Raw genomic sequence first — 13,275 nt, forward strand, 5'->3', positions numbered from 1 at the left:
AACCCCAGCACATATTTCCTCATACTGTTTGTTATAATTTGCTGCACAGTAATATTGCTAGATGAAAAGCTACCGATAGAAGGGCATCTAAAAACCACATTGGTGGTCATTCATTCTTCTGGGGCAAAGAAGGATAAATTGAATAAAGCTGGTAGAACAGAACTGGATGGTTGTCCTCAGAAAAGTCTTAAAGGTGCTTATTTATTTGCATGCCCAGTTCACTGTTCTGCCTTGGCTTGTCTATATTGTTAGGGATTTCAAACAGTACTGTATCCTTTGATGCATATGTGCATTTTGGCCTGCATCTTCCTTTGCTCTGATTGTATGTGTCAAAGTAGGAATGGAAGTGAGGCTAGGGTCATCTTGGAGGTAGCCATCCCTGCTACTAATTGATCAGTTAAGATGATATTCATGGGAAAAGACAGGAGCTGAGCTCAAAAAATTTAGGTGCTAGGTACATTCTTATCTAGCTATCTTGTAGTTGTTTATGCTGTGAATGGTGTAACATGGATCCCTAATGCCTGCTTCGTCTGTTTTGTCCCTTTTGTCTGTTTGGAATCCTGCTCTGTGTTAGAATGAAAAGGTAAGAGTTAATTCTTCTAGACGGTGCATGCTTGCATTCAATCTGTAGATGTTTCTTTTGAGGCAGTGCCTCTTAATTACACATTTGTGATTGATGCCACATGCTTAGATGATTTGCACTTGTCTAATGCTTTTTGTGTGTTGGTCTTGTCTTGTCACTAAATCTCAATACCCCTGGCAGCCCTGAATCTCAGTTGTGGCCTTCTCCAAACATGAGCTTGCTTTCCTCAAGCTCTCTCGTGAGGAATACTTTATGGAATTTTTTTGTGCCTATGCAAATTGTAGCCCTGGACCTGAATCAGGGGACAACTTTAGGCAATCCTGACAGGGAGCAGGAGAGACTGTTACTTAGTCATGTGTAAGTGGCTCATTGTGTTGTAAAGAGCTACCGAGTACAGCTGCATTGATGGAACTTTTCATGGGTGTGATTTGATTACAGAGGATTGAGGGAGGGGGTCATAACCGATCTCCACGGCTGTAATGTTTCCCTTTGTTTGTCTTCAGTGCTGATCTCTCTTGCATGTTTGAAGGGCAAGGAAAATGATATTTAGGGCTCCAGGAATGCTCCAGCAGGTCACTCCACTTTGGTTTCTTCTTTAAGGCAGATAATGGGAAATTAATGGATCCTTTTGTTTATTTTATGAAATGCACATTTTCAGAGGAGTTTGTAAATTCCAAGGAGTGAAGGCAGGAATAACAAGAGGTGATAGGGAAACTCAGCTGGTTTTCTTGCTGTACTATACCACAGATATCCAGGACTTTAGTCCAGAAAGCATTGCCTATTTATTATGTCCACATGCAAATGTTGTGCTTTAAGTCACATTGTGCTTTTGACACCTGCTGCTGCTATCTATTCTAAATCTGACACACTGCCTTGGTTTGATGTTGTCAGAAGTGGCAACATTACAGTAAGGAATCTCTGATCTGGTCAAAGTTCAGCGTGAATGCAGTCCCTGACCCACAGAAGGCATCCTTGAATGCTGGAGCAGCCCATCTGAAGGACAGGAAAATGTATTAAGTCTTAAGGTTGAATTAGCTGGGAAGAGTTTTGTAGAGTATGCATGCATGGAGCAATTGTCATGCATAGAGCTGAGAGAAAGAATGATGCTGTCCTAGTGCTAGTCATGCTTCAGGAATGAGAAGTCCAGAGTGCAGGCATTGTAACACCTCACTCTAGTTTGTCGCCTCATCTCAGCCTGTATGTGGATTATTTTAATACCGGCACTGACAGGAGTAGGATAAACTTCTGTGGAAGGAATAAAGCTTGTAGAGATCTACATCTCTATGTTGTCATCCAGGAGTGATTTTTCTCTTACAGCTTAATGAAAATGAGTCCAATTTCTGTCTTTCAATCTGAAGATTTTTTTGTTAAATTTTATTTTTTAATAGGATATATTGGAAATGGGCTTCCATTTAATCTCCAAAACTGTTTTGTTACTCATAGTTGTAATGAAGGTTTTCAGAGAGAATTGGTGAGTCTGCTATAGCTTGTCTGCTGCAGTGATTGGCTTATTGCCACATTCTGCCCTGCACTCGTTAGTTGCTCAGCATGTGTGAGATACTACAGAGAAATTCCGTTATGGTTTCTGAGAGCTACCCTGATGAATGAAGTTCATGGCTAGAGGTGCCCAAGATGGAGGGAGTGACTCAAACTTTTGTAAATAGGTAGCTTTTCTTCCAAGTCGTGTACAGATCTTGAAAGATAACTCATGGATAGCTGTCTACTAGGATAACAGTGCCATAAGCACTCCTGAAAGTTTTCTTTCCTTGCAGAGTTGGAAAGAACAGTGCAAGTTGATATGATTTTGTGCTCCCAAATCTGACATAGTCATAGTGCTTCCATCAGTTTCTATGCTGTTGTGCAGAACCTTTCTACCAACAGTGAAACAAACAATTTGGCCAGGTTAATGTTGCTGTTCTTGCTGAGGCTTTTGGGATAAAGAGGAGGAGAATAGATGGTGGAGCTACTCACAAGGAAGAAGCACAACAACAGAGCCCTGAGGAAAGGCTGGATGGAAATTCATTCTCTGCCCTATTTAGGAAACTCATGGAGAGGAGGCAGATCACAAAGATCTTTTTCCTAGAAGCTAAGTTGTGGAGCGTGGAAGGAACTTGAATGAATTCTTAATGTACTTTGAAAGATCAAATCTCTTGGCTATGACTGATGCTTCTAAGGAAAGATACACTAAAAATGTACGTGATGTAAAGCCCCCAAGCTAAGTCGTGGAGTTACACCAGTTTAATAGTCTCAGCACATCCCCTTTTCATGAGGGAAGGAATTTAAGTTGATATTTTCTCTCAGGTCTCAACTGCCAAGCTCTGATAGAGTATTTTAAAGATACAGTATGGTGCTCAGGGCCGAGCTTAACTGTTTCTAGTTGTGCTCTAGCTAAGTTGTAGTTGCTCCTAGAACATCAGCTCTAGTTGTGTAGGTTGAACTTTGAGGAAGAATCCATAGACTGACTTGCTTTCAAATACAAGATTTGTTCTTGGACCTCTACTTCACAGTGTGGAAAAACAGCATCCTAACAGGAAACCTCTCTTCTTCACAGCTTGTTCCCCAATTAGTTCGTATTCTGAAGAACCTTATCATGTCTGGATATTCACCAGAGCATGATGTGTCTGGGATCAGTGACCCCTTTCTGCAGGTAAGAACTGATGCAAGCAGTGATTGATAGCTTTAATTCTAGTACTGTGTTTCAAGTCAGGTGTGATGAAGTGGTTACCTCAGGGCAGCTGTGCTGATTTTAAGATTTTTTTTTGTCCTTGTTAGAGCTGAATGTGCAAATGCTCTTCATCAACCTTAGCGAAAGACACCTGCCTTAGTTTAAACAGCATTTGTAGGGCCTTATGTGTAGTTGTGACAGAAAGGAAAAGGAGCAACTGGGATTGGTCTTGCAAGGCTGTGGATAGTGGGGGGAGTTCTTAACAGGTCTGGCTAATGGGGAGAAAACATAGCATAAGCCTCTTCTTGTTGGTAAAGGTCTTACTAAGGATAAGGGTTTTGCTTAGGCATGGAAATCAGCAGGTTGCTTTGCTTCTCTGGCACTCTTCAGGAAGTGTACTGGGCATTTCATGGCCCTTGTGTAAACCACTGCCATCCAATGAGCTTTTCTTTTCTTTTGTCAAATAGGTACGGATCCTGCGGTTACTAAGAATTCTAGGGCGAAATGATGATGATTCTAGTGAAGCAATGAATGATATACTTGCACAGGTGAGATCTGCAAGGTTGATGAGCAGCTTAAGTTTCCTCTTCTGGTTTCTTAATAATTTGGATTTAGCAGCACTTTTTAAGATACAGCTGCTTTCTCTGCTGGGTTGACTTTTGCTGCAGGAGACAAATGTTCATAGGTGTCATGGCTCGTTTGCTAGGTACTGGGTTGTTTCACTGCCTGTTCAGCAGAACAGCACAAAGGGGATCAGTTCTGGATGCCTTGGAGTAACTAACTTTGTCTCTTTTCTCCAGGTTGCCACTAATACAGAAACAAGTAAAAATGTGGGAAATGCCATTCTCTATGAAACTGTGCTGACTATTATGGACATAAAATCTGAGAGTGGACTAAGAGTAAGTTATGCTGTGGCCTTTTCTTTCTAGGCTTGTGTAGGGTGATTTCTGTGGAAGATGTGAAGCAAAGTTGTCACACACAAAGACAGCTCTGCAAATTGATGTACATAAGGCTAACCTCTTCAGAAAGTGGTGGTTGGTTGGTTGATCTGTTTGTTTGTTTGGTGGTGGTTTGTTGTTGTTGTTGGGTTTTTGTTTGTATTTAAGTAACACAAATAATAAAGAAAAACTTTCTGCAGCTTAGCTTTTCCTCTGCTTAGGCAGCTTCTAGAGCTGTTGATATTATGCTTTCTGCCGAAAGCTGCAGTGGTAGCTTTCAGATGTTGCCTTTAAAATTAATGTGAAACAATGAGGATGACCAAGAAGGCTTTTTTGATAACTGACCTTCCCTAACTCTTTCTGCAGGTCTTAGCCATTAACATCCTGGGCCGTTTCTTACTAAACAACGACAAAAATATTAGGTAAGTTGTATGACCTGTACTTGGCAACACTCAGTTTAAAATGTGTGAGGTGCAGTTACACAAAGATTATGCTGAAACACAGATTTCCAGCAGACCATACTTGGAAGTACCTTAGTGGGGTTAGTATGAATGTTTGCTTCTTTCTTGACGCATTCTTTTCTCTGTGAAAATCTTTACTGTGGCCCTGTCCATCTTAGTTGATGAGTTTGGATGTATGATCTAATTCTTAACATGTGGTGCCCTAATCTAGTCAAGTTATGTTTTAAAAACCTGTGAATATCCTGTCTTGTTGCAGCTGGTCTGTGGTGTATTCCAATCAAAGTTGGCACTGGAGATCTGACAGATTAGGCAAAGTCTGTCTGATTGTGTGCTGTTGTCAAAAGGAGGTTTGGTTGTGCCTTGGTCATTCTATATCTGGACATAGAATTGTTGCAAATGCTAGAATTAAATCCCATATCTAGGCATTTTGATTACAAGTTATAGTATAGGTAGAAGACTCTAGCCTTGGGAATTGCTACTCACACTAGTTGGAGTGTATGATCTGCAGAGGTCTAATCTTTAATTGCTTTGTCATTTTCAAAATCTACACAAAGACTGGGCAGCTGACATGAGCCTAAGAACTGGGACAGGTGCTTGTCCAGGCAGCAGGATATTGTTAGGTATGCTGCAGTTTAGTGTGGCAACTCACTTTGGGAGACAGGCCAGGCAGTCCTCTGGAAGATTTCCATTTGTTACTGAGTATGAGAGAACCCTATTCTGTTGCAAAATAAGACTAAGGGGTTTTGTGGGGGGAGTGTCTATGTATAGAATGAAATTCCTGCTGTCAGCTGTTTGTTATGATATGTCCTTGTTGCAGATATGTAGCTTTGACGTCGTTGTTGAAAACTGTGCAGACAGACCATAATGCAGTACAGCGGCATAGAAGCACTATAGTGGACTGCCTGAAGGATCTGGATGTCTCCATTAAAAGGTAATTGAAATATCAGTCACATAGACTCATGGTTGCCAGCCTATGGGAAATGAGCAGGGCACAAGCAAAAATGACACTAATCCTGGGGAGATGTCAGTGAGACTACTATTAATGTCTAGTGTGGTTCATACTTCAAAGAAGGTAATGAAAATGTGTAGCCACCTTCTTTGAGAAGATGCACTTAGGTTTTATGCATCTAGTATTGTGGTTGGCCTGAATTTTTCCAAAGTGGAGTCTCAGAGGAGATCAGACCGTGTGCTCTCAACAGAGGAGGGAAAGCCCCTTAAAGTATCCTTATCAAAACTACTCTGGCATGCTCCATACTGCTTTTCTTTCCCAGTTGAACAGGCAGTACTGTGGTGTCTTAAAGCTGTCCAAATAATGTGTTTTGGATTCAATTTGATTAAGCAGTGATAGAATTTAGACTTAACTTGATTGTTCACATAATTTAATTACAAACCATGGCCTGTTACGCATTCTTAGCGTTCATCTGTCATTTAAATGGCAGTATGTTGCTACTCTCGTGGGCAGTGGAAGAGCCTGCAATCGTACTGTTCACTGCAGGAAGACTTTTTTTCCTGATAGTCTAAACTCTGTTTCTTCTCATTATTTCATATGTTCCTTTTACTCATCGTAGTAACTTTCTCCTGTTTGTCAGACACTCCTAGTTGCTTTTGGATTGTTTAATCTCACTTTTACACAACTTACATGGAATACTGCTCTTCTAAGTTGTGTCTTTCAGACTGTCAGTTGCTTGCTCTTTCTTTCACAATTCGCTTCCCATCATTATTCTTTCTATAACTGATCTGAGCTCGGTGCAGTGTGTGACATGTTGTGTCTCGTGAAATCTGCCTGCAGGCCAAAATTTCAGTGAGCTCCTGTCACATCATGACTATACCTTTAAAATTGTTCAACTTTGTTTTTTCTGTCATGTGAAGTTGCTTTATGCCATCTTTGAATCCAGTCTAGATTTTTAACAGCATTGCTCAATCTATGTATAGAATAGGGAAGAAATTGGATCTGTCTTGCTAGGAAAATACAGGTAGGCTACAAACAGAGCTTCGTATCTGAGTGCAATTGGAGGATGAAGCCTTTGAGTGATCCATCAGCAGAGCATGATGTTGCCATGCTGACACTCTTGCTGCTGACAATGCACTTGTCTTCATTGGAGCAATATATTGACTGGATGTCACAGTCCCCAGGTTGTGAGTTTCAAGGGCTGAGACTTGAGGGAAGGACTTGATACCTGGTTTTATATCTGCAGAATGTCCTGTTCTCATCTTTTAACTATTGCAGGGAGTCTTTGGTCCATGCAGTATAATTCAGAATAGCTTTGCCATTTTAATTTGAGTCTTTTTATCTGGTCAAACTATATGATTAAGAACTGTGCCCAGAAATGTGCCATGTAGTATGACTGAAGGTAAGTAGTGTGTTTTGAGATAAATGCCTGCTATTAAGATTGCAGAGTACCTGTGTATTTATATATCCTGCAGTATTTCTATATCTGCTATAATGTTTAACTGGCAAGTTAAACATGAGAAACCTGTAACCAGGTACGGTTAGGTGTAAGGAGTTGGGAACTAATTGGAGGGATGATGATAATTTTAATGATAGTATAGGTCTTCAGTGAGCCACAGATCTGGGTAACAAAAGGTAAGAATTATGTATTTCCACTGTAACTCTGAAGACTTCTGTGTCTTCTAGGTCCCTGGGTATTAGTTTGGTAAAAGGCAAAATAACACATTTACGGTTCACAATTCTGTAAAAGTCCTCCTTATTGCAATAATATCCACGAAGATGTTGAAAAGAAGTGATGTCTAGATGTTCTCAGATTCTTGAGAACGAATAGCTTGGGCCCAATGCCATTGGATTGGGTATCATGCCTGGTGATAGTTGGTGATGTTTCATGTTCATTGGGAGGAAAGAAACCTGAGCAATCAGAAAAAATAACTGTCCATGTAGTGGTAGGTTAGCAAACTTGATCAAGATAGAATCAGTGGAACTGCTGATGGTTTGCTGCCAGTAAATAAATGATGACAGCATAATTTGTACATCTTAATGTCATGATTTTAATGAAAATTGCTGGAATTAAACACACCCTGAAGTCTGATCTATTTGAAGAAAGTATATGTTGCAAAATAGACTTTTTAGGCCTTCTGGCATAATTTTGAATGTAGTACAAGCAGTACTACAAGCAGTAGAACAGACAAAGTCCAGTGCTGTGAGGATCTTTCTTGTCTTCTAGTAGGCGATGTCAGTGGCAGGCATAGATTAAAGTTCCTGATAATACGAAGAATCCACAAATTGGAGTTTGGTTTCTGGATTACACCAAATGCTCATTTTTAAAGAAGAGTCCCAAGTTGTTCAGTAAGGCTGTTTTAATCCATAGTTACAGTGCATTTTAACATAACCGATTGCCAGCATTGTACAGAAACATCTGATGATGGTAGTCTGTGGCAGTTTGGGCTGGGTGCCCCCTGCCACTGCCGCATGAGATACACCTCTGGTGTCCTGGGTGCCCACCCACAGGGGTGGACACAGGAAACGATGTATTTCTACCCATAAATCCTGCACCCTATAAGGCCATCTGCAAAGTCATTCTCTTCCTCTTTCTTCCCTCTCTGCTCCCCTGGGAGATGTCCTCTCTTATCGGGTAATGCCGGGGGAGTATCCTCAAGGCCTCTTAGGCCTGTCTAGGCCTAATGCCAGGAGGAGAATGGAGGGGGGGGGCAGTCTCAGACCTGGCCAGCCTGAGACTTGCCTAGCAGCGGGAGGGGGAAGAAAGAGCCCTGGGGGGTTTGGGTTTACCCTCAGGTGGGAAGAAGGGAAGGATTGGGAAGCTTTGGGAATTCTGTGAGGGGTTCTGTACGCTTTGGGATACTCTTTGTCACTATGCTTTGTGGTTTGTAGTTCTCTGTAGCTTCACCAATTCGTTTTTCCATTTAAACTTTCCATCACTCTCCAATCCGTTTGTGTGAGTCTCATTCTTTTGTCCCTTTCGGGGGCAAGAGACGATCTGTCTGGCCCCAAACCAGCACATAGTCTTAATTCAAAAAATGTCAGAAGAGTGGAAGAGCTGTGCTAGAATCAACTACAGAAGCTTCATGTAGAAGGGCTAAGGATTATCTTCTTCTTGATGTATGTAACAAGGAATACCAAAGAGCCAGTTATCTCTGTAGTTGTGGTATCAGCTTGGGTAGAAGAAGGGAGGAATGGGTTCTGAGAAGAGCACTAGGGTAATTTTGAGTTATAGAAATCTTATGTAATTTATCTGACAGGATACAATAAAGCTTTTCAGTTAATGTTTTAAATCTCTATTGTACTTGAATCTTCAATATAGGGAGATTGAAACTGCTCTCTTTTGGATCCCTGAAGAGATCAAAACTGCTCTCTTTCCTGAAGTGGGAGAAAGCTTGTGGTAGCATGGATTACTTGCTGCAGTGTGTGTCAGAAATGACCAGCATGCCATTAGAAATATTTGAGACAGACTTTAATGCTGGTGGACTCTGGTTGCTGTAAGATATTTCTAGCCTTTAGGACATCTAGAGAAGTGTTTTTAGAACACCCCACACCAACACTGCTCCTTCTGAGGTTATTTTGGTGGGGTGGGTATTTATTGTCTGCCCATGAACAGGAGAATGCTGGTACATTCAATGTGAAGGCTGTTCTCACAGGGGTAATAAATGTTGCTGTCTTCTTAATTAAAAGGTAAGGGTGTTCTAGTAGCTGGACTTGGGTGTTGTTGGTTGTCTTTTTTTTACTTCATTAGGTGAAGATACTCTATTGGTTTTCTGTCTCTTGCCCTAGGCGTGCAATGGAACTGAGTTTCGCTCTTGTTAATGGGAACAATGTCCGTGGAATGATGAAGGAGTTGCTGTATTTCCTGGATTCCTGCGAACCAGAGTTCAAGGCAGACTGTGCATCTGGAATATTTCTCGCAGCAGAAAAGTATGGGGTCAACTTACTTGCTATTAAGTTTTGTACATCCTTGGAATTATGAGCACTTCGTGTGTTGTTCCTCTCCCTTCTGTCCCCCCAGGACAGAATATGTTGATCATCCCTTCTCTATTTGCTGATCTGTGTGTGGTTTGTCAGTTTCAACCTACTCTGGGGAACAGGATGCACTATCGTGTCCTGTATGCATAGTCCTCATATCACTAAACCACTCTGGTATATTTATTTCTGCTGGACTTTGGAACAGCTGTTGTTCTGACATCCTGGTCCTGCCTACCCCTCCACACACACAGATTTTTCTCTGTTTTGATTACAAGAGAGATGATCTCATTATTATTGGGCCATTGTAATCAGCAGCCTAACTTTGAGGTACTGTGTGTACAAGGTATGGCTGTGGTACCATATGCAGACTTGTATGTTCATTCAGTTTTCCAATGTCAACACTAATACAAAAAAAGTCTTAAGAACATGAAGTGTGTGGTGTTTTATGTGGGAGTGTTGTTTTGTGCATGTTTGGTTGATATGTCCCCCTCAGGAAGCTGGGCCATGAAGTAACTGAATAGGGAGGTTCAGATGATGACTGGTTTCTTGCTGATTTTGAAGGCCAGCAGTTACTGCTCTAACCTGTTTTTTTGTGGGTTTTTTTTGTTTTTTTTTTTTTTTGTTTTTTTTTTTTTCAGATATGCTCCTTCCAAACGCTGGCACATAGACACAATTATGAGAGTCTTAACAACAGTAAGTGAAACTGCCTCTGTGTGCTCTACAAAATTAAAAAACTGTTATATAAGGTTACTCAGCATCAAGTTGGAGATGGCTATAAAGGCTGGCAGTTAACAAATGCTACAGCAAGTGTCCTTAGGTAGCAGTGACCCAAGGCAGCCAGTCAGAAATACATAAATTCAGTAAATACGACTGAGTGGGGTTTAGAAGAAATGTGATTTCGGAAACACACAAGAATACAGAGTGTGTCAGAGTTCGACTGCAGTAATCACATTAAGCTCTTGTGCTGTCTGTGATTCCAGCATGCAGCACTTCCAGAGGAGAATGAGCACAGCCTTAAGTGACTTGCAAAAACAAGGTGAAACCATTTCATGGAGTTTTTCCAAGCTGAATTTGTCAAAGCTTTTTGATGAAGCTCTATCAATAGCCTTCTAGTGTCTCTTCTTTGGGTTTAATTATTACTCTTTACCTACATGAATTTCTTCATAATCATCACAGCTGAAGTGGAACTGAAGTAGTCTTTTGGCAGAGATCCTGATAACTTGGGTAGGCAATGTGTTCCCTGAGGTGAAAGAGTGGAAAGAGATTTACTTTATCAGTATGAGTGTTCAAATTTGAGAAGCTCATCAAGAAGTGAGTCTGGCTTGTACCCAGTTTTGCCACCCTGAAAGAGAGAAATGTAGATTCCTCTGAACTGAGAATTAATTTCCATTAGAAGATTGGCTGTGAGAATTGCTCTCAGATGACTTCCTTTAATAAAGTAACTTCCTTCTTTTGGCTGTCAGAGAAACCATTTATGAAGTTGTATTTGTGAGACTGCCTACTGCAGATTTACAGATAAATGTGCTTTCTAGTTTACCAGACTTAGGAGAACTAACACAGAAAGATGTCATTGTGGTGGTTGACCCTGGATGGACACCAGCTGCCAACCAAAGCTGCTGTATCATTCCCCTCCCTCAGTTGAACAAGACAGAGAAGATGTAACAAAAGACTCGGGGTGAAATAAGGACAGGAAGATCACTCACCAGCTACTGTCATGGGCAAAACTCAGCTTGGGAAAATTAGTTTATTACTAATGAAATGAGAGTGGGATAATGAGAACTAAAACCAAATCTTAAAACACCTTCCCCCCACTTTCTTTCTTCCCAGGGTCAGCCTCACTCACAATTCCTCTACTTCCTCCCCTGCAGCAGCACAGGGGGACAGGGAATGGGGGTTGTGGTCAGTTCATCACATGTTGCCTCTGCTGCTCCTTCCTCGGGGAAAACTTTTCCCCCTTTCCCCTTGCTCCAGTGTGAGGTCCCTCCTATATGGTGCAGTCCTTCAGGAACAGTGCTCCAGCATGGGTCACCCATGGGATTCAGAGGTCCTGTCAGGAGCCTGTTGCAGTGCAGGCTTCCTGGAGGGGTCACAGCCTCTTTTGGACTCCTCCTGCTCCAGCATGGAGTCCTTCATGGGCTGACCCCTGGCTCACTGTGGTGCCTGGAGCACCTCCTTCCCTCTCTTTCTTCACTGACTTTGTTGTCTGCAGTTTTCTCTTGCACATCAACCATGAGGCATTTGGGGGTGAGGAGGCTGACTTTTCCGTATAGATCAGATGGGTTTGTGAAGGATATCAGCAGATGTTGGGTGGTCCTGAGAAGCTGGATAGCAAAACCTAACAACAATTCTTTTTGCAGGCAGGAAGCTACGTTCGTGATGATGCTGTTCCTAATCTGATTCAGCTAATAACTAATAGTGTGGAGATGCATGCCTACACTGTGCAGAGACTCTACAAAGCCATCCTTGGTGATTATTCCCAGGTAATACCAAATGTGACCAGCCTCAGTTTCCTTGTTGTACTGCAATAAATGTTTACTAAGCATCTGAAGGTAAGTCAATGTGACACTGTCTTGCTTCAAGAGACAGTTTGCAGATGAGGCATGTCCTCTGTAAATTTAGGTTCTTTTTATTTTCTCTAATTCTCTTGTGGAGTTCTTTACTGAATTGAATATTCCTGTTTCTTCCGCTGTGGAGACCTTCCTTGGCTTGAAGGAGGGCTGAGCTTGTTCTGAGAAATAGTGGTGGTTTAATTTGTCATAGAGGCATCTGATTTTTTTTCTTCTAACAGCAACCCTTGGTGCAAGTGGCCTCCTGGTGCATAGGAGAGTATGGAGATCTTCTGGTGTCTGGTCAGTGTGAAGAGGAGGAACCAATACAGGTATAGCTTGGGAAAGAACAACTGTGTGCAAACTGAGGCTAGAGTTGCTTGATGCTGATTATGTTAGGGTAATGTTTTCAACTATTACCTAGCACTGGTGTCCCTTGATGGTGATGGACCCTGGGCAGGAATTGCCTTGCCATGCAACAGGCATGGGCTATGTAAACACCATGAAGAGTACAGCTGCACCTGACAAAGCAGTGGTTTCAGTGCTAACCTAGCTTGTGGGATATCTGCTAGGGCCTTGGCTGTCTGATTTGGTGATGAACCTGCTCTTCGATCCGTGGAACAGGAACTGTATTTTACAGCTAACACCATAAATCTTCACCTAGATGCAGCTGTCTCATGCACTCTAAATGTAGTGGTATACAGGCTCACGGAGTTGTGGAGGAGGTACAACATAGCCACTAAGCAAGAGACAGGTTTTTGTAGTGTGCCCTGGAAGACTTGCTGCAAAGCTTCTCTCTGTCTCAGCCTAACCTTTCTGTACTTTTCAGGTAACAGAAGATGAAGTTCTTGATATTTTAGAAAGCGTCCTGATATCTAATATGTCTGCATCTGTTACACGAGGCTATGCTCTCACTGCCATCATGAAGCTTTCCACAAGGTTCACCTGCACTGTCAAGTGAGTTCTTGTTGATGTTACATTGCAAACATGCTGGCATCACTTGTCTGCAGTAGAAGTATTCCTTGGTCATGTTCTTCTTCCATGGTTTATAAGAGTTGTTTTGTTGTTTGTTTGCTTTCATAGTCCTTTGCTTGCAGAGTGGAAAACTTCCACTGGTTCATACTGGTTTTCTCTGTAGTTTTCTGCTGTGTAGAG

At 41.8% G+C, this 13,275-nt stretch overlaps 1 protein-coding gene and 1 non-coding gene across 3 annotated transcripts in view; both read left to right on the forward strand.

Moving 5' to 3' along the window:
• AP1G1 (adaptor related protein complex 1 subunit gamma 1) overlaps nucleotides 1-13,275 on the forward strand; it is a 43,919-nt gene that overhangs the window by 19,005 nt on the left and 11,639 nt on the right. Inside the window, exons 7-17 of one of the 2 annotated variants that reach the window (XM_054389882.1) lie at nucleotides 575-583; nucleotides 3,135-3,230; nucleotides 3,716-3,796; nucleotides 4,049-4,147; nucleotides 4,553-4,608; nucleotides 5,465-5,578; nucleotides 9,386-9,526; nucleotides 10,213-10,267; nucleotides 11,932-12,054; nucleotides 12,363-12,452; nucleotides 12,950-13,077. In XM_054389882.1, coding sequence (XP_054245857.1) covers nucleotides 575-583; nucleotides 3,135-3,230; nucleotides 3,716-3,796; nucleotides 4,049-4,147; nucleotides 4,553-4,608; nucleotides 5,465-5,578; nucleotides 9,386-9,526; nucleotides 10,213-10,267; nucleotides 11,932-12,054; nucleotides 12,363-12,452; nucleotides 12,950-13,077 — 992 coding nt within the window. The remainder of the gene's footprint in view (nucleotides 1-574; nucleotides 584-3,134; nucleotides 3,231-3,715; nucleotides 3,797-4,048; nucleotides 4,148-4,552; nucleotides 4,609-5,464; nucleotides 5,579-9,385; nucleotides 9,527-10,212; nucleotides 10,268-11,931; nucleotides 12,055-12,362; nucleotides 12,453-12,949; nucleotides 13,078-13,275) is intronic. The other variant, XM_054389881.1, reaches the window with a different exon arrangement.
• LOC128973566 (small nucleolar RNA SNORD71) lies at nucleotides 6,649-6,735 on the forward strand. Its single transcript, XR_008489290.1, has one exon. It is a non-coding gene; the product is annotated as a small nucleolar RNA SNORD71 (small nucleolar RNA).

This window comes from Indicator indicator, chromosome 19, assembly GCF_027791375.1.
Source record: "Indicator indicator isolate 239-I01 chromosome 19, UM_Iind_1.1, whole genome shotgun sequence".
Taxonomy (NCBI): Eukaryota; Metazoa; Chordata; class Aves; order Piciformes; family Indicatoridae; genus Indicator; species Indicator indicator.